Source organism: Cyprinus carpio, chromosome B22 (assembly GCF_018340385.1).
Source record: "Cyprinus carpio isolate SPL01 chromosome B22, ASM1834038v1, whole genome shotgun sequence".
Taxonomy (NCBI): Eukaryota; Metazoa; Chordata; class Actinopteri; order Cypriniformes; family Cyprinidae; genus Cyprinus; species Cyprinus carpio.
In genome coordinates, this window is record NC_056618.1 from 1,811,161 (window position 1) to 1,839,001 (window position 27,841).

Genomic DNA, 27,841 nt, shown 5'->3' on the forward strand with positions numbered 1-27,841 from the left:
GCAGGTGTCAACTATAATGCACACCTTTTATATTTTTTTGATAATTATTAAAAATAAACTGTAAATCAAATGTAAAATATTGCTAATTTTCATTACCGAATGGGCTCAAATTTAAAAATATGCCATAATTTTAAGCTCAATAGCATTTGAACAAAATGACTCACTTTCATAAAACATACTGTAAAGTGTTCATCTAGGTGTCAACTATAATGCACACCGTTCATATTTTCATAATTATTCAACGATAAACTGTAAATCATATGTAAAATATTGCTACTTTTCATTACCGAATGCACTTAAATACAAATTTAAAGCTCAATAACATTTGAACAGAATGACTCACTTTCATAACACATACTGTAAAGTGTTCATCTTCGTGTAAACTATAATGCACACCGTTCATATTTTTCATAATTATTCAAATAAACTGTAAATCATATGTAAAAAATTGCTATTTTTCATTTGAGGCTTTTGAGCTGTAAAATTAGGTTTACGTCCATTTGGTATGAAAAGTAGCAATATCTTTACATATGATTTACAGTTATTTTAATAATTATCAAAAAATTATAAAGGTGTGCATTAGAGTGGACACCTGGATGACCAGTTAAACAGTGTTTTCAGCCTGCGTTAGTCATTCTCCTTGATTGCTATATTGATTCAGTGTGAAGTAGTGTATCGTAGTGTTCGCATGTAACTTTAGAGGGCGGGTCCCTAGATTTGCGAATATCCGAAACTACAACAGTCCACAAGCCAACTTTATGCCAGGTAAAAGATGGGCCCATCGAGAGAAATAAACAACAGATGTGCATGGTAAACAACTTCTTTAACTTGAGCAAACGCTGCTAATACACATATACATTTGTTATAAAGTTAATAAACGAAAACCATTGCATGTTTTAATGTAGTGAATAAAAGGAATCACTCGCATGCATCTGATCATCCTGACAAGTACCTCGGATCAGTGAGCTGCGTCTCGGGCGATGACGTCACTTCAGGGAGGCTGTTGTACCCGCCCTGCCCCTGACTCCACCCCACGTCTCAAACAGCGTACAAAAGCGGACGCGCAGAAAAAATGAAGCGCACAGGAAAAACTGCAGAGCAAGATCAAACTAGACTGCCACGCAAAATTAAATCAGTGTTGAAAAATAAAATCGGTAGCTATGACCATGGAAATATGGTTTGCAAACTCATTGCTTTCGTGCGGTATCATGTATGTTTGCAATTCTTTATTTTTGTTTTGCCAAAAAGCAAATTATTTCCTCAATACTTTAATTTTGTTGCAAAACTTTATTTTCTTTGCAAAACTTTATTTTTTTGCGTTTATGTTGTATTATATTGAAGCCCTTACCCTTCATTGAAATATCTGGAGGTGAGGGATAATACAAAAAATTGTCTATCTCACGCCCAGTATTACTTGATATAATAATTCACACATATCTAAATTACAGTTAAGTAGAAATTAATTGTACGCACTTTGTTTTAGACACTAAAACAGTCCAAGACTTATAGGTCAAAACACATTTTTATATTGAAATAATGAAGATGCTATGTGCCCTGAGGGTTGCTGGCCCCTCCTTGGCCACCCCATGAAAAACATCCTGGCTCCAAGGGTTGCCACGTCTTTTGAAAAAAATGGGGGGGAGGGGGTAAACATTAGTCAAACGGTTTAAAACATAGCCCAGTTTCAGAGGACTTGGCAATCCCAAGAATTCTTCCTTCAATCACGTGATTATAGACTGCTATTTTTGTATGGCAAAGCCTTTTTGGGCATCTGCTCTTCCTCGTGCTTCTCCCTCCCACTAGTCAATCATTAGTTTTTAAGTAGTTTACAATTCCAATTGAACATATTCTTATTCTATATCTATCAGTTTATTGCCTGATAATTAATGGTTGGTCATTAAATAATATGTATAAGCCATAATATAGCAGCAATGCTCTGTTTGGCCTATCAGTGCTATATAAATGTCTACCCTACACACACCTGTTAAAACAAATACACAGGGTGCTTCTCAAATAGTGGCATACATCCTTATAAGGCTGCATATCTAGGCTGAGCTTGACTGGGGTGGAGGGTTGTGTCATATGGCACGCAAAAACAAAAGAACAAAAAAGTTTTAGTTTACATTCAAACTTTCTCTTAGTTTAATGTTCATTACATGAATCACATAATGCTAAACTGTGCTTGATAATGGTAAACCAAAGCCGAGACCACGGAACATGCTACCGTACTGGCAGTTTATATAATGGCCACCCCCTTTCCATGGTGTGAGAAGCATTCATGGCTCCACCATTTTCCCACAAGTGATTTATAAAATTTACCATTATGGCAAGCCATTTTATCACTTAATACATCTCTTTCTTCTGCACTCACTAGTCATTTAGGTTTCTGAACTAGTCATCATTGTTCAATTGCAGATATCGGTTCTGCAATTTGTGACTAAAAAAAGGATAAAATACACTAATAATAAATCTGCAATGCTCTTTTGACCTAGGTCATATATAGAACCACTAGATTGTTTATTTAAAACTGCAACAGTTTGAGATAATTAAAAAGTTATCATGAGAGAAAATAATAAATTCAAAAATGTGATAACATCAACAAAAAAGGTTGTTGCCATGTCAAAACAAAACAAAAAAAAAAAAACACCATTAAAAGCAATATTAAAAACCAAACTTTGCAATAACGGGATTTTTTCATCTCAGGAAAATCTGAGTGTTTATACATTCAAGTTTTTGAATAGTTGACCTGCTCTTTGAAATGCTTAACGATGGTTGCCTTACAGTTCTCGACAGACACAGCCAATGTTTTGGAAATACCTTATTGTACCCACTCGTGGTGATTGTTATGGTGGGGGGGTAGATCAATGATTGTAATCTCAATGGACACTACCACAGACAGTCCTTTGTCAGCATCTGTTTTAGGCTAGTGCTCATGGAAAAAATTTCCACCTAATTGCAAAAACAGGTGACTGCTTCAAGAATCTGTTGCATAAATGAAGCAAGCCCCAGACACTTTTTCTAACTTTGCTCAGGAATAATACATTCATACTGGAGGCCCACTATGAACCTTCGGCAAAGGTTGTTCACAAGGGGCTCATTGCAAACAGAGGCGGAACGTGCTCCCTCAGATTTTTCAACCAAGTGGCTTTTGAATGCAGCTTCCAAAAGACAAAAAATAGGCAAATAATATTTTTTTTTTCACAGTGCCGCACATCACCACCTTCTGCATTCACACTTCTTTGCAAGACGAACATTTTCTCCACAAATCTCAGTTCACTTGCATTCAAAATGCACTTTTACATGCTCAAAATATAATCTTTCGTGCTCAGAATTGTGGCAGAGAAATAACCCCATAGGCGCTGAGCCAGAAACGAGACGAAACGTTTTACAAGCACAGTGCATATTATACCAAGACCAACCAAGGTATGAATCCTTTCTGATCCTTGAAGAATGCAATGGCCAATCAGAGGCATTCAGATGAGTCATCGCTGAAATGCCAGTGTTTTGTTCAGTGCGCGCGCTCACTAGAGCCCTGCACGGGCCTCAAATATAGGCCCTAGCCCGGCCCTGACTCAAGACACTGCAGGCCCTAACAGGGGAAAAAGCCTGGCCCTATTGATCCATACCAAGATGACTTTTCAGAATTCTTGGCCCGGAGTCACAATACCCGAGCCCATGCTTATTTTTTTTTTCATTCCCCCCTCTAAAAAATCAAAACAGCTTATTTTGATTATACTTGTATACCAGGAAAGAAGACTCACTGAGATAAAAATCTCATTTATGGGAGTGTCCGGGCCAAGATAGGCAGCTGAGTTTACATAGACAATTTTACATCGAAGTTACAACACACAAACATAAACTAACATCATTACATAAATATAAAAACATGCATCTGATTAGAAACATTTACACACCATTAATTTACTCTGATGATTGTTTAATACATATTTAAAATATTTTATACTACTGTTTCAAGCTATTAAATAGTTCAGTTTTGTAATGGTGGTACCTGGCCAAAAGTGATATTATAATTTGTTTATTTTTATTTATTTATTTTTATTAAGTTAATTTAGAAAAAAACGTTTGGAGTATTTTGTTTTGTTTGTTAAATATACTTTTTTTTTTAAGTAACGACCAAGCGGCCAGCAGCATAGAGTGAGTTGATCATAGCTATCAATTTAGCCTTCTTAAATCATCACGACTTGCCTAAAATAAAATCTCTAGATATAAAAACAGGTGCAGCATATAAACAAAAAGGGGTGAATTAGTTGAAGGAAAAACAACACTTTCACACGTTGAGTTTAAAATATTCAGCTGAGCGGGGCCGACCGGTGAGCTTTTTTAAGGTGCGCGCCATTATTTTATAGAAGTTTTAGAGGCTTACTTTTTACATGGTGACATGCCATGCTTGTGCTGTGACCACAGGAAAGACGCGGGGGGGGCAGTCTACAATAAGTGTGCTGTATGACACATGTGACATGGACCACTTTTATTTTGTTTTTGCTTTTTTTATTATTAATATTCACAAACATACTCACTATATTATGAAGTATCTGATATTCCTATTCTGAAATATGTGCAAGTAAATGAATTTGGTAGTTTCAACACTTTTGTAATGATCATGTTAATTGATCTCCGGGTGATGGGCGCCGCCATGTTAGTTTGCACTGAATCTGACCTAATGGGAGATGTACCGGCAATGTAAAGATGTCTATCTGATACAACAAAATATAAAATGTTTGGTTTGTAAGTCACTGTCATATGTATTTAAACCGCAAATATTAAGCATTATCTGGTTAAAAAAAACACTGACTAGTTGTGAACATATGACTCCTAGCTGGCTCTAGCGCTCTGCTTCTAGGCCAGGGGACATGCAGCAGACATATCATTTGGTTTAATTGTACTATATAACCTTTAAAATCAATAAAGACCTTCACACTAAACTGAAAAAAGGCAGTTGGTGCTAATGTCAAATGTATTGCAAATTAGCGCATTTTAATGACAATGACAAAAAAAAAAAAAAAATGTTAAACATTTTTCAAGGGATTTTTAATGCCTGATTAAGCATATCAGTGTGGCGATTTTGAATTACATTTTAATGTATTCAGCTGCCATTTCTTCATTACGTTAGCCTATGCCCATGATATATTGCCTTAGCTAAACTTGAGCTAACTTATTACATGGTAGCTCATAATCCATGGAAGTTAGCAAGACAAAATTAACTATATTTGCCTAAAGCCCTTTTGGATAATTAGCTGTAAATTTGAGGCACATCTTAGTCTTTTGTTCATCACCACTTACCTCAACTGGAAAGGTAGGGAGGGCTTCTTTCTGTGGCACTCTGCCTGTCTGTGATGTGCATGCTGATCAATGTGGTGCTACGCTGCTGTACTGCGGAGCCATGGAGAAAGGCATCGGACTCTCAGGCAATGATCCAAACACAATGTGATATTTTGATTTTTTGATTTGTTTGACAGGAAAGCTTGTGCGCAAAACAGAAACACACACCTGCATACATATTATTACTTAGTATTAAAAAAAAATAAATAATAAAAAAAAACTCCCCAGAAAAAAGGGCACTTTCTCTTGAGGAAGAAAAAGGGCAGGTGCTCAAGCCCCTTTGATATTATGTGTGCACGTGCCTGCTTTGGCGAATTCTCTCATCAGAAACAAACAACGTGCAGATGGGTGTACAGTGGCAAGTAAGAAATACATTTAACAGTGGTAAACAGCTTCAATGATTATAATGGGACTTTTTGAGAGAGCTTGATCTCTGGCTAGTTAGTGAAAATGTTCTTTGATAATGAAAAGGTTCTTCTCTCTCTTTCTGTACAATGATATAATAGTGATATAATTAGAAACTTAGAGTTTTTTTTTTTAATTAAATTCACTTTAATACAAAGTCAGTCGTACTAAAAATATTTTATGACATTAATGGTAGACCAAAACAGCAATTGTTATAGTCATAATGAAAAATTGGTGTTAGACAGAGAAGAAATAATTTACTTTAATAGGCTACAGGATAAGAATTTCCATACATAAGACTTTCTGGACAGTGACATATCACAAAGAAATCAAATTTGCTAGTGTTTCAAGAAGGAGGCCCGGTCTGTTCGTTAGTAAACTAGACAGCAGCAATGACTGCAAATCATATTCTGTTGCCTGTAAATACAGTTATTGACCACTAGGGGGCCTTATAGAACTTCCAAGAGAGAATTTCTGAAATGACTCTCAAGGTCAAATGGTTTAGAAATGACTCCAAGGCTCCCCTTTCTCCAAGAAATAAAAATACAAATACATACAATAAAACATTAAATGTTAGAATAATGCAAGGCAAGGCAAGGCAAGTTTATTTATATAGCACATTTGTAGAATAAATGTTAGAATTAATGCTGTAAATCTTTATTTTTAGAGTTTTCTTCTATAATGTTAATTCATTATGATTGTAAACTAAACACAAATAAAGACATATAAGGTCTCTCTTGGAAGTTTGCGAAGGACCCCTAGTGGTCAAGAGCTTGAGAACTAGCACAAAAGTAAAGAAATTATAAATATCCATTGAAGATCTACTAATCTTACAATGACTTACATTCATTGATGGACAGAAACAGGATATGAAAAAAGTTACAGGATGTCGCACTTAAGTGTGAAATGAAGAATAGCTGAAGCTTCTTATAAATAACTTATGTCAGTTCTAGCAAGAGATTAAAAAAAATAACTACTGTAACTCAAATTTATCTACGCCAATGTTATTTCACAGAGATATTAATAATTTGAATCAGTTTTTATTTTTATTTTAGGTATTCTGTTTTCATTTTAATTTTAATCAAAGTTTTAGTAATTTTGCTGTTTATTATATGACATTTTTTAAGTTTATTTGAGTTTTCACGAATATATAGATGGATGCATTTAATGTGTGTGTGTGCATCTCAAAAAATTTGAATATCTTTTTTTATACATTTGTCTTGTAAATAAAAAAAAAATTTAAAATCAATAAAAGTAAAGTAAATAAAAAAATTAAAAAATTTTTTTTTTTTTTTTTTTTTTTGTTGTTTTGATGATTAAAGTGTTCCATGTTAAAACTTACAGCTCATGAAAATCAAGTATCTCAAAATATCAGAATATTTCCTAAAATTAAAAAAGGATATTCAAAACAGAAAAGTTAAAGTTCTTTAAAGTATGTTTATTTCTGCCCTCAATACTTGGTCGGGGCTCCTTTAGTACAAACTCCAGCATCAGTGAAGTGTGGCATGGAAGCGATCAGCCTGTGGCTCTGCTGAGGCACTATTGAGCCTTCAGCTCCTCTGGATTGTTGGATCGACTGTTTCTTATCTTTCTCTTACAAATATCCCATAGATTCCATATGGGGTTCAGGTCAGACATGTTATTCTGGCCAGCATCAAGCACAGTAATATCATGGTCAGCAAATCACTTGGAAGTAGTTTTGGCACAGTGGGCAGGTTAAAGTCCTGCTGGGTAAGGAAATCAGTATGCGTCCATAAAGCTTGTGAGCAGATGGAAGCATAAAGTGCTCCAAAATCTCCTGGTAGACGGCTGCATGACTATGGACTTGATAAAACACAATGGAGCAACACCAGCAGACATCACGGCACCCAAATCATCTCTGACTTCAGAAACTTCACACTGGACTTTGGATTCTGTACCTCTCCAGTCTTCCTCGAGACCTTGATTTCCAAATGAAATGCAAAATTTACTTTTATCTGAAAAGAGGACTTTGGACCACTGAGCAACAGTCCAGTTCTTTTTCTCCTTAGCCCAGGTAAGATGTTTCTGATGTTGTTTCTGTTTCAGAAGTGGCTTGATAGCCCTTTTCCTGAAGACGTCTGAGCATGCATGGTGACTCTTGATGCACTGAACTCCAGCTTCAGTCCACTCCTTGTGAAGCTCTCCCCAAGTGTTTGAATCCGCTTTGCTTAAACAGTATTCTCAGCTTGTGGACATCCATTGCTTGTGCACCTTTTCCTACCTATTTTTTTCTTTCCAGTCAACTTGCATTGAGTATGGCTTTGATACAGCACTCTGTGAACAGCCAGCCGGAGCCATTTCAGTAATGACCTTCATGTGACTTACCCTCTTTGGGAGGGTGTCAATGATCCTCTTCTGGACCGTTGCCAAGTCAGCAGTCTTCCCCATTTCAAAGAACAAGAGATACCCTGAATTTGTTACCCGAGGGCTTGGTCATTTAATGAAACCCAAATGTAAAATTATAATATTTGAGATACATGAATTTTTGAATTTCATGAGCTGTAAGCTCTAATTATCAAAAAAAAAAAAAAAAAAAAAAAAAAAAAACTTGAAATGTGTTTACTTTATATGTAATGATGAATCTAGAATATATGAAAGTATCACTTTTTGAAAATGATACAACCAAAAAAATATTTTTGAGATGCACCTATATATCTATGAATATATATATATGTATGTGTGTGTGTGTGTGTGTGTGGGTTTTGACACATACTCGCAAAACTGACATCAACCACAAACATCCTGCTCAAGATGATTTTCTACCCAGCAGATCGAACCACATCTTTGTACAGGTGTAAATAAATGACACATTTTATTTGACTTACAAACTAGACTATACTTGTGTTTTTATGTGCATTTGCCTGGACCTTGTACATAGATTGAAGATCATCTTCAAATGACGACTGACGAATACACTACATTATCTTCCTCTTTAACTTTCTGAAAAAAAAAAACCCAAGGATCACATAACATGATACATGAAAAAAAAACCAAAAAAAAAAAAACCTTATTTAAATAAGAGAAGCAGCATCCATCCTAAACTTAATCTATATCAATGGTATTGTTTTACATATTGACATTTTGTTATATCACAATGAACATAGGCTTTACTGTACACTAAATTATTTCATAACACAAACTGAACTAATTCAGTGCAGTATCAGTCATCTTGATGTTTGTTGGGTCTCATACAGCATATTGCAGTGTTTACTATAACTAAAGAATTCCCCCTATCTTTAAATATTAAACACCTCCATTTATCTTGAATTTACATCTCCTACATTCCTTTGAAAAAAAACAGTGCTGATAGTCCTTTATGCTCCTTTATTACACTGAAATTTGCTAATTTTGTACAGTACACTGTAAAAAATAAGTGTAATTTTAACTGTAAAATTTTATAAAAAAAAAAAAAAAAAAAAACAGTAAGTTCCCGTACTATATACAGGGAAAAACTGTAAAAGATCTAACCAGACATTTCATGTAATTTTACAGTAAAATGCTGTTAATTTTACAGCATTTAGAAGTAAAAAAGAACAAATCAATGTATAATTTACGGTCAAAAACTGTAAACTGATATTCCCTGAAGTCCCTGCGTGATACTCCACTTTTGAAAATATTTTGTTTAAAAATAATTGTTTTTTAATAGTTTTTTGTTGATCAGTTATGTACATTTGGGCTATATGTTAAATCTTCTGTTGTTTGATGAAAGTTTATTGCATTATTTAAGCATCATGTGTGTTACAATGATGGTGTTTTGTGTTTTGCAATGAATGACTCTGTGCACCTTCTATATATTAATATAAATTCTGCTTGTGGCAAAGCTACTTGTGATGAGCTTTGATTCTTCATGTGGCTTTCTCTTTTACCACCTGCATTATTATGGTGGTTGTCAGCATGTTAAAGGTATCAAAACGATTTTTAAACAGTGTGTGTTGTGAATTTACCGGTTACTGGTTAAAATTTTCTTGTTGTAAATTACAGCTTTATACTGTATAATTAACAGTTTTAGACTGTAAATGTGTTAACAGGTTTTTTTTTTTTACAGTGTAATGTAAATGTAAATGTATCTACTGTATGACTGTTTATACAGTGTTATACAGTGTGTATGAAGTTATACAGTAGGTGTCCACAAAACTGGCCTGGAATGTAGAGTATCATACGATCCATAGGTCAGTGAGTTCAAAACCGAACTATTTGCTACTCATCTAAAGCATTTGAACAGTGATGTCATCAGACTGACACAGGAAATATATGCTAAAATGCCTCGTCGTTGAGCACTATGGGAGATAATGATGAATGTCCTTTTAATAGACATGGGCATTATGGGATATGAGTCACTTTCTCTCTGATTGATGATATTAGGGCTTTTTCTAAATGTTTGTGTGTGTAACAGTGTGTGATGTATGCGATCAATTATAATACAGACAAAAACACAAGCACATGCATATTTAACTCCCTGATGAAATGATACAGAGACACAACATATAATAGGAATAAAAGATCTTACCGCTTTCTGTGCTTTTCTTTTGTAGAACGTTGGCTCAGCGTAAGTGATCTCTTCTTCACGAAGTCTCAACTGTTTAAACAGTAATGACAGATGGATAAAAAAAATTAACAATCTTAAAGTAGCTTTTTTCACACAATATTATTTAAAAATGTCATAAATTTAATTTAAAACTTATAACTGTTTCTTTCTCACACACACTTATAGAGGAGAGTCTCAAGCAGCGTATGTGCTTATATACATAAAGAAAAAAATCTTTGCAAATCATTTGTAAATGAAACCCAGGTGAGATGTCAAACAAATGTAATGTCAAATGCATTCTTTTTATGGTGAAATGTATTTTCTTTGAGGCTCAACAAGGAAAACATAACCAACAAAAGCAAAAGGGCCATTGATAGAAATCATCTGAACACCAGCCGAAGACTGCAAGAATATGTTCATGAAGTGTGGAGAAAAAATGTTTTATTATTAAATAATGCCGATTTGCATTTCTGTTTCAAATGTGTTTTGATGCAGTTTGACAAATGCGGAATCTGTCTTTGTGCAATAGAGAAGAGTTAATAATGCATTATGCATATATTCTGATATGACTAAAATACAGAAATTGCCTAACCACAGTAGATAAACACATTATTTCGGAACATTAATCAACAATAAATAAAGTTATGTTTTTGAAATAAGATAACACTTGCCTTCTTGATCAGTTTTTGTGCATTTCTTGCAGATCCAAAAGATCACGACTACAGCTACAATCAACAGAGATCCAGCAGCAGCAGAAATCAACACTATGGGTAGACCCTGATCTGTAATGGACAAAATTTAATCTGTCCGTTTTATCCACAACAAACACTATGAAACATCAGCACTGTATAAATTGATAGAGCAGCTCAGTTAATCAGTGTTAACAGCATACCTGAACATGTGTGACAGAGTTGAGTGATGTTGAGATGTGTGGTCTGGTTTCTGATGGGATTGTTGAGCACACAGCTGTAGCTGTTTTTATCCTGATATTCCACCTCCAGAGGTAGAGAGAGACTGATGCTGAGATCAGACACACTGATGCTGGACAATAAACTGTTGGTCCTTTGTACCAGGACGCTGTAGAGTCACTGATGACCCACATTCACCGCTGAACACAACAATGAACAATATGATGATGATGATGATGATGATGAACAGTTTGTTATAGAGTTACTGCTGATGACAGGAACTGGCAGATTAGCTAAAAAAAACACACAAAAAAAAACACCTTGACAGAATAAACAAATGTGGATAACGGTGTCTGTCATATCAAACATAAAAAAATGAAAGAATTTTGCTGTATTAATTTATATACAAAATAGCTTTCTATTCACCATAGACAGAAACACTGAATATTTTTGATGACCGTTTAGCTCCCCTTATCTCTAGTGTGTAATCTCCAGCGTGTTGAGTTGTGATGTTTGTGATGGTCAGAGAGATACCCAGTCTGATTGTCCAGCTTCAGTCTGTCTCTGAATCTCTCATCAAGAAACATCAGATGTGTTGAAGATTCCAGCATCTCTCCTGATTTCAGCTATCAGAGACATTTTCACTCCAAATTTCCACAGTATGTCATCATCTTCACGTATTTTAGTATCATCTATGTTTTCAGAACGACAGAATCTCCCTCCATCACTGACACTGACTCACTAAACACACCTGATGAACATTAAGAGATTTTGTCCCAATTTATGCCTTTTTGGCTTACAAAGCCTGCAGTTTGTATTTGTTTGTAATTATAGTTTGTCAGTTTAAAATGTGAACTGAAGAACATCCAGAACAGCAGCACATTGACATCTATATTCAACAGATGTGTGAGCAATGTGTTTTAAATGTACCTGCTGTAGAGCAAAATAAATGTGTGCACTTTCAAAAAAACTTTTTATTGCACCTTAAAAATTTTAAGTTTAATTAATTTATGCATGGGATATTTTGATCCGTACATCAAATGAACTCCATAAAGTATAAAGGTGTAAAAACGTCTTGTATAACTTACCAGTTTCATCCACCAGCACAAAAAGAAAATGTGAAACATTTTCCTTCAGTGGTTTTGTGTCCTGATCTAAAAGAACTATCTGCTAAAAAAAAAAAAAAAAAAAAACACTCAAAGCTAGTGGGAACCTCCCCCAGCAGAGTTTTGACCCTTAATATGCGCACACACATGCATCAGAAATATTACATTATTATATAAATGATTATATTTATATAATGCTCTTCTGGCTCTTATTAAGACTTGAACTGTTGTTGATGGTGGAAAACTATTTTTATCAAATGGAATACACTGTTATAATTTAACAATTATAGTTTTTTAAGTTATGTCTGACTGTGTTAAATAGTACAATGGGTGTACCATTGTGTAATATTGGATTTAATGCTTAAAACAAATCTTATGGATTTTAAAATGCTTTGTAATCAATCAGTTTGAATTTTAAAAGCAGTCTGCAACCTATTACTGAAGTGTGACATGAGCAGTTCAATTATCATTGAGTCAAACTGAAAACTGCGGTCAATTCTTCGTATTCAGAGACATGGTGTGCACTGTTGGGTGGAAGGCCTCTTCCTGTCCTGCTGTTGTGAACCTCATAGTCTCACTTCTTTTCTTTCTTTTTTTGAGGTGTGTTTAGTTTGTGGGTTAAGGGCCTCTTCCTGTCCTGCTGTTGTGAACCTCATAGTCTCACTTCCTTCCTACACAGAACAGCTTTAAAATGAAATAAATCCATCAAAGCTGATTTTAAAAAAAATAGTACTCTTAGGTCAGAGGTCTAACAGGATACTTACCTCTCATGCATAACTGCTAAAACACACATACTGACAGCTGATTATGCATCAATGTTATATAAAAATAAATAAAAATATAATTTATTGGGATCACGTCTCTTGGGGTGTCGCTGATGGTATGACCTAGGCTTTTCAACCTGTACGACATCTGGTGTTCAATAAAGTCTTTACTTTAGTAACAGATATGGGTGTAATGCAGGAGCGAGGCCAGAAATGTTTAAGTGGTGGGCCTACATGGACTGGCTGGGGCAAGGTGTAACCTACTTTTAATATCAACATTCACAAATCAATTATTAAAATTAAGATAGTTAGCCTATCTGTTAACATTTGTAACTGAGCTTACAATTTTTTTTTATTTTTTATTAACTAACATTTACAAAGATTAATTACTACTGTAACTAATTTATTTTATTAGATAATGCATGACCTTACATAAACTAAAGTTTCGAGTAAAGAATCACTTTAGTCTGAGATGACAGGGTTTTGCAAATGCGTCCAAATGGTGATATCACAAATCCCGGAAAACATGCATTGTAGTCTAAACGAGTCGTTCAGTGTAGTTTTTGAAAAGTGATTTCTATTAAATAAAATATCTCCTTTTGAATCGGACTTTGAAGCTTTGTAATCTTTGCAGATCTTTTTTATGCTCAAACAGCAACACTGCAGACTAACTAAAAGTTGAAAAAGTGAAAAAGCAGCCAATAGCCAGCACCCCTTTAACGCTGCTTATGATGACAGACTTATGCTCTGATTAAATTTATCATGATTTGATTTCAACTGATGAAACTCAACAATCTACTGAATAATTCAGAAAAAAAAAACAACACAACAAAACAACACCACAAACAACATTTCACACAAATAACATACAATAACAAAAAATCACGAAATCGCTGCTACACTGAAACGTAACATCATAATGCTAAAGTGTCACTTCACACAAAATACATTGATTACAAAATATTAATAAAATTAATTTATTAAAAAAAAAAATAAATTTACTCTTAAACTAAACAAATAAAATAAGAGACCTGAACTTAATTGTTTTCTTAAACTGCTCAAATAAGGGACGTGATCTGAATGTTTAAATGACACTCACCATTGACAGTAACACTGAAGGTCCTTTTGATGCTGAATCTCCTCATAATAATCTTAAGATCATAAATACAGCCACAAATTGTCCATCAACAATGTAACACCAAAACTAACATCAACATGTACACGGTTCATGTGCACAGATAAAACTAAGATCTTCACTGATTTAAGTGAAGAGAATAACACTGAAATGCCAGTAATAGTCAGTAAATGTAACTCACTGGCAGAGTTACACTCGCGGCCCATGTGATAGCTACTGTAGCCAAAAGTAGCCTACATTATCTGCATGTCTTTAAGCCTTGCCAGTTAAGCATTTATGAGCGTGGGCATGCTAAAAAGCCTGTCAAGCCGCCTCTGATGACTAGCATGAATCAAAACAACAAAATGAAACAAGTGAAACAAATGAAGCAAGTGAATCCGAATCTGTTTTAATAGCATCAAAAACAAACAAAATGAATCAAGTGTAACAAATGAAGCAAGTGAATCCGAATCTGTTTTAATAGCATCTATCACATTAACATACAGATCTTTCAAGTTTTTTTCCCCCCACTGTAAGAAAATAGCATTCAAAAATATTTTATTGACTAATGCAAATGAATAATAAAAAAAGAAAGTTTAAAGATATTTCCATTAAAAAATATGCAATATAAAACTCCAGAAAATGCTTTGAAAACAAAGAAATAAAATAACACAGTGATGACATTCTGCAATACAACATTTCATGAAAACACAATAATTAGCTCAACATGCTTTAAAATCTGAGAAAGACAAGAAATGGAAGGAAAGGAAACAGATAATGTGAAGTAGTGAAACTTTACCTTGAATGCCCGTTTTTCTTCCTCGCAATGAAAATGCATAAACTTCGCAGTAAATAGGCAGAATGTTACACTTTACAACAATTCTTACAAAGAAAAACATTGACTTTTGTACATTTTAACACTTGAGACATTAAGTGGATTTTTGGGATATGATATAATATAAAACAATACTTAAACATACTTGGCATTTGGCTTTTTTAATTATTATACTTTTATCTAAATCTTTCATTACAGTTATTACAAGTTCAGTTTCTGAGATTCAGGGTTCATCGAGGACACAGTGGTGATATTTCATGGATCAACCCTGGCTGGATTTGAACGGCCTTTCTTTAAATTAACCACAAACACAAGTTAATCACCAGACAACTTTAAACAAACAATCTAACACTGCTAGGAGAACATTAAGAGATCCTTGTCAGAACATTCCCTGTTAGCTGGGGTGGTGTTGCTAAGACACCAATATTAAAATTGTAAAAACGTAACATTATCAGTATTCTTACAGTCTCAGCACAGATTCAGATATTTGCCTTCAAGTTTGCCTCAGGTAATTTGCACATAGTTCCATATAGAGCACTTGTGTCTTGCAATATGATATGTCTTGGTCAAAATGCCCATCTTGAAAACATTTATGTTCACAGCCAGTTTGTAAATGACTGTAAACTAAATTTTGATAATCCAAAATCATACACCAATAAAATCCATAATTAACTGTAAAAAATTCACGACTTGACATTAAAAAATCAACATGACATTAACATCAATCAGAATGAAAAATCCAATGAAAAGGTAAAATAAAAAACTATTATCTCAAGCAATTTTTCTTCTTTTTTATCAGATTAAAAAAATACCAAGCACACATCTAAAGTCTTGTGATGAGCTTTATGTCATACAATCACACATTATATATATTTTATGTCTTATGAACTGGTCAGTGGAGGAGACTGAACATTTACTAAATATTTGCTAAAAAGCTTTTGACATTTGTCATATTTCATCCAGGAATATATAATAAGTTTAATTATATATATATATATATATATATATATATATATATATATATTAATTTACATTTTCAAATTTGTATTTAATAATTTATATAGTGCTTTTCCAGAGCTCAAAGCACTTTACAAATCAAACATGAACACAACTACAACAGAAATACAAGAAACAACAGACAATCATGGTAGCGAAATCAATACATAGGTCTAATCCGGAGTAAGATATATACAGTTATCTGACCAAAAGTCCATGCAGCAGAAACAGTACAGTAAAAATCCAACAACCAAAGTAGTCCTTTACAGAGCAGCACACCGATTCAAACTGAGCCTCAAACACCAGAAACGAGAGCAAACTGCAGAGACCTTTGCCGAAGCTGTTTTGAGTTTTTACCCAGGTAAGTTCACATTTAACTCAAGAAGGTGTTGGTTTTGAGCAGGTTTATAGTCGCCATGGTGACTTGTGCTACACGACTTCTGTTTTTTCTTCAGACAAACGGAGTCTGTGCTCACTGTATCCTGACAATAATTAAACAATAATAACAAACTCTTAATTGGCCAATTAGAATAAAATACACTTGAACATTTTAAGTTTCTTTTTGCACAATAAATATTTACATTTTGTACAATCATTTGAATGTAATGCTTGCATACTTGCCATTGTTAAGCACACAACCAGCTGCTACAGCCATGAGCAGGACAACAATAAAATCAAAAATACCACCAATAACAGAAGCACTTGCTGCTGCAGCACCTGAAAATGGCTCTGAACCTGGAAAAGTTAAAGACAGAAAACCATTATTATTAGAGATCAACTGATAATCAACTCTACTAATAATTTCAGTAGAATGGCTATTTTTCTCTCATCACACTATATGTCTGTACAGATCTTACTCTGATCTCCAGTGATTTCAGTGATGGGAATGTCATTAAAATACTCACTGTTTGGGTTTATTACACCGTGATTTAAAGTGACAGATTCTCCCTTCTCCACTAACTTTCTGTTAACTTCATGTCGTTCAGCAGCAGAAACACCTGAAACACAAACCAACAGCTGGAGGAAGATCTTTTTGTGGACAAAAACAAACACACACAAAACTGAACTGTGGGCAAGAAAGTGATTACACGTGGTTTTCTTGACTTTAGGTCTGAATTTGTTCATGTTAAAGGATTTAGTCAACAGTTTTTGCAGTGCTGCAGACAGACATGTCTGTTGAACACAAGATCAAAACAGCAAATCAGATGTATTTAAACTGCGCATAATAGTTTTGTTCATTGTACATTCACTGACTCACAAACGCTCTCATTAAAAACTACACAGTCTGTATCTAAGAGTTCTTAAAATAAGAAACCAACAAGGCACACCTTAATCAAATACTTGTGCTGTTTGAGAGGCTTTCATATGGCAGATGCATTCCAGAATGACAGCAGGTACAGCAAGTACATCTGCTAAATTATCATTCCATTGCCATGACTGACATACAGTAGTGCAACGTCGCTGTTTTGATTTACTGATACATAAATAAGCAATTAATTAATTCAGAAACTTTTTTTTCCCTGCAATTCAGAAACTTTTTTTGCATATGTAGTAAACCTTGTTGACAAAGGTTATTTTATGAAGGACCCATTATCCCCTTTTTCAAAGTCTTGATTTTGTATTTGGGGTCTAGAAGTAAAGGTTTTTATGCCCAAATGTTCAAAGGGTTATTTTTCACATAGTTGGCTTTGTTGCACACTCTATGTCTCTATACGAAGCGCCACATTTTGAAAAGCGCAGTGTGCTCTGATTGGCCGGCAGGACCAGTGTGTTGTGATTGGTCAACCGTTTTGAGTGAGTTTGGAAAATGTCACGCATAATTCTCAACAAATATGATTTGTCAGTCTGAGTGTCACTACTATAATAAACACAGTATATAAGTTAAGTCTGACTCACCACTGACAGCAACATTGAAGATCCTGTCACTGTTGCGGCTGTTCATCAGTAGTTTATAAACTCCAGCGTCTGTAGTTCTGGTGTTTGTGATGGTGAGGTCACCTGTGTGACTGTCCAGCTGCAGTCTGTCTCTGAATATCTCTTTACACTGATCATCTGTACAGATCTTACTGTGGTTATAAATTATCTCTGCTATGCGAATGCTATTAAAATACCATCTAATTCTGTCTTGTTGAGTCATTTTAACATCAGTGTGTAGAGTGACTGAATCTCCCTCCATCACTGACAGACCATCTGTATCAACACCAAATGCATCTGAAAAAGAAACGAACAGCTCATTAAAAGCCATTTTTTTTGAGTACTGCTGTAAAAATTGTCACAGTTGCACTCAGTTTTGTTTGATTTGCCATTTTGCTCAGCTGTTTTGTCACTAATCACCTCATTTGCATTTAAGGGGATAGTTCACCCAAAAATTCAAATTCTGTCATTAAATACATGTTGTTTCAAACCCGTAAGACCTTCGTTCATCTTTGGAACACAAATTTAGAAATTACGACCCTCCCATAGACAGCAACACAACTGAAATGTTCCCAAGTCCAGAAACGTAGCAAGGAGATAAGTAAAATAATCCATGTGACATCAGTGGTTCAATTACAATTATACGAAGCTACGAGAATACTTTTTGGGCGCAAAAAAAAACAAAAAAAAAAAACAACAACAACAAAAAAACACTTTATTCAACAATTTGTCTCCTCCTCATCATCCAAGCACTATTTTTGAGAAGTTCCACTGGACGTTAACAGCATATGCTGTTCTGTGTCAGCTGCGTCACGCCAGATCTGTTTCCTATGTTGTTGTGATTTGATCTGAATGTAAACAGCGTATCCGTGTGACGCAGCTCAAGTCAAGTTCAAGTCAAGTTGAGCTTTATTTTCATTCCGCTACGTGTGTGGACATACAGTGGAATGAAATGTTGTGCCTCACAGGACCACGGTGCTACATAAATACAGACATACAACAATTCAATAAAACAGTATAAACCTATACACAACTAACCTACTGACAGATTTTGACTATACATATACTATATTTAGCCTATACGTAAACTAAAAAATCCTATACGAATGCTTCACATAATACTATTCATGTGCAAAGAGAAACTGGGGAACAGTGCAAGATGATTTGTAGTGCATAAGCATGTCTTTTGTTGGGATTATGACACTATAATCCCAAAATGACACTAGATGTTACAGGAGGAAGGGGGTTTGTGTGGGGTTTCAGAGGAGGGTGGGGTTATTTGAGATCAGGGCTCTCACTGCCTGGGGGAAAAAGCTGTTGAGCAGTCTGGCGAAGCGCGCTCTGATGCTCCGGTACCGTCTTCCTGATGTTAGGAGATGGAAGAGACTGTGGGAGGGATGGGTGCTGTCCTTCACAATACTGCTGGCTTTTGTTCCCGTACCAGACAGTGATGCAGCTGGTCAGCATGCTCTCAATGGTTCCCCTATAGAATGTGGTGAGGATGGGTGGAGGGAGACTTGGTCTTTTTAGCTGGCGGAGAAAGTGTAGGCGCTGTTGTGCCTTCTTGGAGGTGACATGGTGCTGGTGGTCCAGGTGAGATCCTCTGTGATGGGCACCCCCAGGAATTTAGTGCTACTGACTCTCGCCACAGTCGAACTGTCAATGGGCAATGGGGGGTGGTCAACGGAGTTTCTCCTGATGACCATCACAACCTCCTTTGTCTTACTCACATTGAGGGACAGGTTGTTAGTGCCACATCATTCAGCCAGCTTTGCCACTTCCTCTCTGTAGTGCATTTCATCGCTGTTGCTGATGAGACTTACTACAGTTGTGTCATCCATGAACTGTGATGATGATGTGGTTGGAGCTGAACTTGGCAGTGCAGTTGAGAGTGAGCAGAGTGAAGAGCAGCGGGCCGAGCACACAGCCTTGTGGGGCACCTGTGCTCAGTGTGGTAGTGCACGAGGTGTTGTGGCCGACACGGACTGACTGAGGTCTTCCAGTTAGAAAGTCCAGGATCCAGTTACAGAGGGAGGTATTTAGGCCCAACAAGTTTAGTTTATTAATGAGCTGTTGTGGGATTATTGTGTTGAACGCTGAGCTGAAGTCAACGAACAGCATTCTAATATAGGAGTCTTTATTTTCTAGGTGAGTAAGAGCCGGGTGGAGGGTAGAGGAAATTGCATCGTCTGTAGAGCAGTTTGAACGGTATGCAAACTGGAGTGGATCGAGTGTGTTGGGGAGGCTGGTTTTGATGTTGTGCATGACTAACCTCTCAAAGCACTTCATCATGATCTTCCTTACATCGGCTGGAGATAGACAGAGTGCCTGGTCGCTGGGACGTGTGGGCAATTTTTGTGCAGATGTGTCATTCTGCATGTCAAACCGTGAATCATAGTGGTTGAGTGCATCCAGGAGGGATGTGTCATTATCACAGGCTTGTGGCGGGGGCTTGTAGTCAGTGATGGTCTGGATGGCTTGCTACAGGCTCCGTGTGTCTCTGCTGTCTGTGAAGTGATTGTTGATTTTTTGAGCACATGACCGTTTTGCATTTTTGATGCCACAGGACAGATTGGCTCTTGCTGTTTTGAGGGCTGCTTTATCTCCTGATCTAAATGCTACATCTCTGGTCTTTAGCAGTCCACAAACCTTTGCTGTCATCCACGGCTTCTGGTTTGCACGTGTGGTGATGGTCTTGGTGACTGTCACATCATCAATGCACTTTTTGATATAAGCAGTCACTGTTTCAGTGTACTCCTGCAGGTTTGTGTGGCTGTTGTAGGTAGCTGCCTCTTTAAACATGTTCCAGTCTGTGCACTGAAAGCAGTCATGTAGTGTTGAGGTAGCATCATCTGGCCAAATTATAAGTTTTTGAACCAGTCTGGCGAGTTTCAGAAGTGGTCTGTATGCTGGAATTAGCATAACAGAGATATGATCCAAGTACCCTAGGTGGGGGCAGGGTACAGCCTTGTATGCATTCTTTTCTGTTGTGTAGACAAAGTCCAGTGTGTTTCTTCCCTTTGTTCACATGTTGGTAGAACTTTGGCAAAAGTGTCTTTAAGTTTGCATGGTTGAAGTCACTGGCTATTAAGAAAAAGCTGTAGGGGTTATTTTTTTGTTGTTCGCTGATGGCGCTGACAGGAAGCACGCCTGGCGTACACGGGGGGATCCGACAATTGGCCGTAAACACTGCTAGAACGTGTCAACACAAAACATAAACTCCACCAGTGATGAACAGCACTACCACAGCATTGTTACTTTTGTTGGCCACCCCTGTGAGTCTTACGATCAGCTGTATTCTGTCCATTTGGGCAGCAGGCAAATGTCCATGCAGCTGAATAACGGAGTCCGAGATTTTGCCGTTTAGCCATGTTTCAGTGAAAACAAACACACAACAATCCCTTGTCTCATGCTGTGTAGACTGACTAAGCTCACACCTCTGGCGTCGCCGTTTTGTGCGTGTAGCATCAGCAGGCAAGGCCGCAGTCTTGGGGTTCGGCTTTAGCAGCAGACAAATGCCTCGTAGCTTTTCAGCAGTCACGGGCGAAAGCTGATGTTTGTACACACTGCCGATTTCCAGAAGGCTCTGTCGATCATAGATGTGTTTCCGAGTATTTATCTGATGATTTTGCGATAAGATGAGACTGTTCGAAGACGAGGAAATGAGACTAACAGACATAAAAACACCATTTTCGGGACCCAGAGTAGCCGCCCACATACGCTGTTTACGTCCAGCGGATTCCCTTCAAAATGGTGCTACAGGGTGACGCAGAGGAGATAAATTATTGAATAAAGTTGTTATTTTTTTCCCCTTTTGCACACAAAAAGTATTCTCGTAGCTTTGTTTAATTGCGTTGAGCCACTGATATCACATGGATTATTTTAACGATCTCTTTGCTACATTTCTGGACTTGGGGACATTTCAGTTGCTTTGCTGTGGGAGGGTCAGACAGCTCTCAGATTCCATCAAACATATCATAATTTGTGTTCTGAAGATGAATGGAGGTCTTACAGATTTGGAAGGACATGAGGGTGAGTAATTAATGGCAGAATTTTCATTTTTGGGTGAACTAACCCTTTAAATTCTATTATTTTTGTTCATTGTTGTTGGGTCTCGGCTTTACTGTGATTGTGGATATTTTACATATATTTATGGACCTGCTCATGTCAGCTGTACAGCCCATTTCTGATGTGGTCAATTATTTTAAATTAATTTATTACAGAATGTAACTTTTGTGGCCTGTTCAAGCCATATCAAGCCACAATGAAATTTTTTAAATCGGTGCTACATGACTAAAATACAGAGGAAAAGGGTGGAGGAGCACTTTTGCCAAAAATGTGTGTGACTTTCACACCCATTAGCCGCTGGGCTTGATCAGCCAGTTTGAGGCATACAAAAAAAAAAAAAAAAAAAAAAAACTCTCTCTCTCTCTCTATTAAGAATAATTATACAAACTTGTTTCCTCAGGAAGAGAAGGAATAAAACACGGAGAAAGAGTTAATATTGTTCATTTACTTTCAAGTGCATAAAGTTGATAGAAATCATCTCAATTATAATGTAATAATATTAGGTCAAAGCAACTTCAAAATATTGAATTGCTTTCTAAATGTGCAATATAAAATGCACTGAATGACTAAGTTACACTCACCAGTGACAGTAACACTGAAGCTCCTAATGATGCTGAATCTGCTGCTGTTGATCTGTAGTGTATAATGTCCAGAGTCTGTGGTTATACAGTTTGTGATGGTCAGAGATCCAGACACAAATTTCAGTCTGTCTCTGAATCTCTCTTTACACTGATCATCTGTACAGATCTCACTCTGATCTCCAGTGATTTCAGCGATGAGAGAGTCATTAAAATACCACATCATCATATCATTTGGGTGGTTTATTACACCAGGATCTAAACTGACAGATTTTCCCTCCTTTTTCTTCATTTTGTCTAGCAGAGCAGCAGAAATGGCTGAAATACAAACCAACATCTGTCAAAACTAACAGCTTACCAAAGGAAATTATTTCTTTTTAAATCAAACTGAACTGTTTAATGACTCAGACCTTAATTCTACAAACTGTTCTTGAATTAATGTCGTAGTACTGAATATCACCACATTACATATCTATTATGTTATTCAAACACATTTAACCCGGTTTTTAGTTTTTTTTTTTTTTTTTACATTCACTTAATGACTTACCACTGACAGAAACACCAAAGATTACTTCACTGTTATGGCTATTGATCAGTAGTTTATAGAGTCCAGTGTCTGTGATTGTGATGTTTGTGATGGTCAGAGATCCAGTCTGATGATCCAGCTTCAGTCTATCTCTGAATCTCTCTTTACACTGAGCATCTGTACAGATTTTACACTGATCGCCAGTGATTTCTGCTATACGATCGACAAGAAAATACCATTTCATTCTTTCTTGTTGGGATTTTTTAAGTCCAGTGTATAGAGTGACTGAATCTCCCTCCATCACTGACACTGACACTACATCTGCACCAACATCAGATGCAACTGAAGAAGAAATAACAGATTGTAAGTAGAGAACTGTTTCAAAACATAATACATGCATGACACAAAATAAAACAGAATAAGAACAGCACTGATTCACACATTCACTCAGATAAACATACGCAAGACCCATCAACTATCTACTAACAATAAACAATATATTCATGCAATATGATATGTTTTTAATTAATTAGGAATATTAGTAATTTAACTGGTTTCCTCAAACATTAATCTTAAAACGCCACTAGTTTTTGTCTAATAGATATGTCTAAAAATATTACAATATGTAATCCTATAACCGTAGCTAATTAAAACAGAAAAAAAAAAAAAAACATTTCTGTCGAGTGTAAAATGACTAAATCCGATACATAACATCGCTTTTTTTTTGTTATAGGCTACAATAAGGCAAAATATGTCTTACCAGGCATGACGAATGTACACAATATGATGCACAAAATAAAGACCTTCATTTTAAATGAGCCTTATGCAGATAATGTGGAAATAAAAAGTGTTTTGTCGATAAAGGGCCAATTCATCACTGGCAGTCCACCGAGTGATGTACCTACGTAAAGTCTCAGATGTTCCGGTAATACACTGATCAAAAAAAAAAAAAAAAAAAAAAAAATCGAATAACCTGTATGTGAAGCATGTGATGTGTGACGTCCCGTGTAAAGTGAAAGTAGGCTAAGGCTAGCGAAAGTCCTAAAAAACACAACGCAAACGAGACAAAGTCCTTCATTGTAAAATGTGTTTTGTCAAAAGCTTTTTATGTAGCATATGGGAACAGAAAATAAAACACACTCACTTTTTTCTTTAGTTAGACAATAAGAAAATAGCCTTTCAGTCAAGAAAACTTTATTCTTGTTTTCTTTTCTGCAATTGATGCTTCATGGACATTTCTGTATTAATAACTTTGATTGCATTTATTTCTTTCAATTAAAATAAAATGTTACAAACTAAAAAATAAAAAAATAAAAAACTTTTTCACCACATGATGGCGCGATCGAAGCCGTTGTAAAGTACACCTGTGACGTAATGACACGAGTATTAATGCGTCTGTGTTGCTGCATAACTTTATTGCTTGATGGTATTCACTGCTTGTTAATTTTTTTTTTTGTGCACTCATTTTATGAAGGTAAATGCAGCATGTGATATTAGAAGCAGTGATTTACAGTGATGTTATAGCAGCTAAGGATCATTGTAGACACAACACTCTTAAATAACTCGTAGCTGTTCTAAAATCACTGTAAACCACTGTTAATTACGCAATCTAAGAGAAGAGCCTCCGTGCTTCATTTTACCATCACTATCATTTTGTTTCTTCTCATTGACTTTTATAGCAACGATTTCTACAATTTTAGCAGTTAAGTCAATGTTGAAATGCTTAAGACAATATGTGCACACAATAATATACAGTTTTCACTTGTAACCTTGAGGTAAATTAAAGTAATGAATGATTAGTAAGAACCCAGTTCAGACAGGTTTTCATCAATTCATTTAATTTGATTGTAAATCTTTTCTGTGTAGGAGGGAAGTCAGACTGTGTCTGTGAGGTTCATAACCGCAGCACAGGAAGAAGCCCTTCACCTACAAAATAAACACAGATGAAACAAAACAGTCGCTGATGCACAATATATTTGTCCACCTACTGTAACAGATCAAACCAGATTTCTGATGAAAACCGACCGCAGCAGCTTTCAGTTTGACTCAGATGTTGAGCTGCTCGTGCCATACCTCAGTAAGACTGGAGATAATATCGTCATTTGCAACAACTGAATGATTATAAAACATATTAATATCCATAAGGTTCAAAACATCTTAAACTCAAGCTGTCTAATACAATATACACACAATGTTACACTTGTCTACTATTTTATCTAACACAGTCAGAAAACTACCTTTCACTGAAATGATACCAACATGTTTTTCATTTTCCCACTATCAAATACAGTTAAAGTCTTAATAAGAGCCAGAAGAATATTTATATGTTATATTTATAAATAATTTATTATTAAAAATTATATTTATTTTTCACTGAACAGCTGAAGACAACACAGAGTGCATGTGTGTGAACTAGGAGGGCCAAACTCTGTTGTGGGTGGACTCACATCAGATTGATTTTTATCAGCAGATATTCTTATTATTACATCAGACTTTTCACTGAACAGCTGAAGACAATGATTCACACACTTGGTTTGTTCTGTTTGTGTAGTTGGCATCTGATTGGTAAGTTACAAATATATTTTATGGCATGATTTCTTTCTGTTTTACAGTCATTTTTAATTTTTAGAGCTTGTTTTAATAAGCCAAATACAAAAATATGATACTACTGAAAATGTGAATTGACTTGTCCTGTAACTGCACATATTTATATCACTCTACAAGCAGATAATGCACATTAAAGATCAAATGACTGGTTCACATTGTTCACGCATATCAACTTTTGCGTTTCTGATCCTATTCCTTAGTTCATGTTTAAAGGTTACAGACAACATCTGATTTCAGGATTTATAAACTATCAGGAGACTTAATCTGTGACGAAACATGTCCTCCAGGTGTGTTTAGTGAGTCAGTGTCAGTGATGGAGGGAGATACTGTCACTCTAAACACTGATCTTCCTGAAATACATGAAGACGATGACATACTGTGGAAATTTGTAGCTGAAAACACTCTCATAGCTGAAATCAGTAGAGATGTTGGAATCTTCTTCACATATAATGGTCCTGATGAGAGATTCAGAGACAGACTGAAGCTGGACAATCAAACTGGATCTCTGACCATCACAAACATCACAAATAAAAACAACTAAAACTATGAATTAAAGATAAGTGGAGCTAAACTGACATCAAAAACATTCAATGTTTCTGTCTATGGTGAGTACAACTCATTTGTTCCAGCATTCACATTCTTGTTTATATTTAAGGAATATTTGGGATTTAGCTTATTCGACTGTGTTGGTGGTTTAAGGTTGATTAATACAAACACAAACACTGAGCTTAATGTCTACACAAGTATGAATATTCATTTAATTACATTGAAATGTTTAATCATTTGATAGTTTTAGATGACATGCTCTCACTGACTGTCAACACACTAAACTGAAAATAACACTGTTGTTTACATTTATCTCACATTACCTTTCATCATATTGCATCATATTCAATCAAACAAATCAAACAAATCCAATAGATCCAATTTTGCTCGTTACAGATCAGGGTGCACCTTTAGTTTACACAGTGCTGATTTCTGCTGCCGCTGGGTCTCTGTTGATTTTAGCTACAGTCGTGATGTGCTGCATCTGCTGGAAATGTAGAAAAACAGGTCAGCAGAACCAACGCTATCTCACGACAAATTCGTATGTATTTTACGAGGTTGCTAATACGTACGAATTTGAATGACCTCACTCGTATAATTTTAGACGTTTTGTCTAAACCCCAGTGTCGGTTAGGTTTAGGGGCGGGGTTAGGTGTAGGTCATTGTGCAACTTGTAAAATACATACGATTTGGCAAAAATCGTATGAATTTTTACAAGTGTGGTCGTACGAATTTGTACGAATTAGCCACCTCGTAAAATATGTACGAATTGCCGTAAGATCAGGCTGGTAGAACACGCAATTAATCTGTACAAATATTTATCTTTTTTTTAAGACTGAAATTAACCTGTTGTTTTAACACATCTGCATTATTGTTAATGCAGTCCGGACACAAGGGGAAGAAAGAACCGAATCAGCATTGTTTAAACCAACAACCAGAAAAAAGGTAAGATAATAAAATATCATGATTTTTGTAATTATTGTATTATTATTTTTTGAACAGTAGGTGGCACTGTGCTAAAACTGATCATGTACCCTCAGGTCATGCTTACTATAACACATACCAAGTTTGGTCTAAATCCACTAATACATTGCAGAGATATAGCCTCTTTGTTAAAATCGTAACTGTGCTTTATGAGAACAGTTTGATCTATCAAAAATCTGTAAAGAATGGTCTGAAGATGATCTGTGCCTGTTTCGGGGAAAATAGGCCTTTATCACAGTTCGCGTGTCGTCTCATCCGGCTTCGATTAGTAGCGTTAAGGAATTTCCGCCTGCTTTATTTTCAATGGACAGATGGCAATTACAGTAGGTGAATAAAATTAAACTAATTTAGTTTAGTTGAACATTGATGCAATAAACGTCAATTTTAAAACTGCGTATTTATACCGATTCCATACCATGTATCATGTCATCCTTCATTTTAATGTGCAACATTAGCCTATCTGAGCGACTGTCGGCACTGCTAATGTTGCCAGTCAGATTTATGAAGAGCATGCAGCTCAAATAACTGCCAGAGGAATACTCGGACTGATTAAATTTTATTTTTAATATTATTTTGTTTATTTTTGCATTATATTTATTGCGAT

General features: G+C 35.7%; 1 protein-coding gene and 1 pseudogene across 1 annotated transcript; one reads left to right on the forward strand and one right to left on the reverse strand.

Annotated features, from left to right (window-relative positions):
- Positions 1-27,841, forward strand: part of LOC109062242 — a 995,865-nt pseudogene that overhangs the window by 451,136 nt on the left and 516,888 nt on the right.
- Positions 16,072-24,040, reverse strand: LOC109087088. The gene is made up of 6 exons (XM_042748989.1): positions 23,861-24,040; positions 23,122-23,442; positions 22,578-22,892; positions 17,911-18,225; positions 16,920-17,012; positions 16,072-16,749 (listed from the first exon to the last, which is right to left on the reverse strand). The coding sequence occupies exons 1-6, from the start codon at positions 23,907-23,909 to the stop codon at positions 16,607-16,609; spliced, it is 1,236 nt and encodes a 411-aa protein (XP_042604923.1). The 5' UTR covers positions 23,910-24,040; the 3' UTR covers positions 16,072-16,606.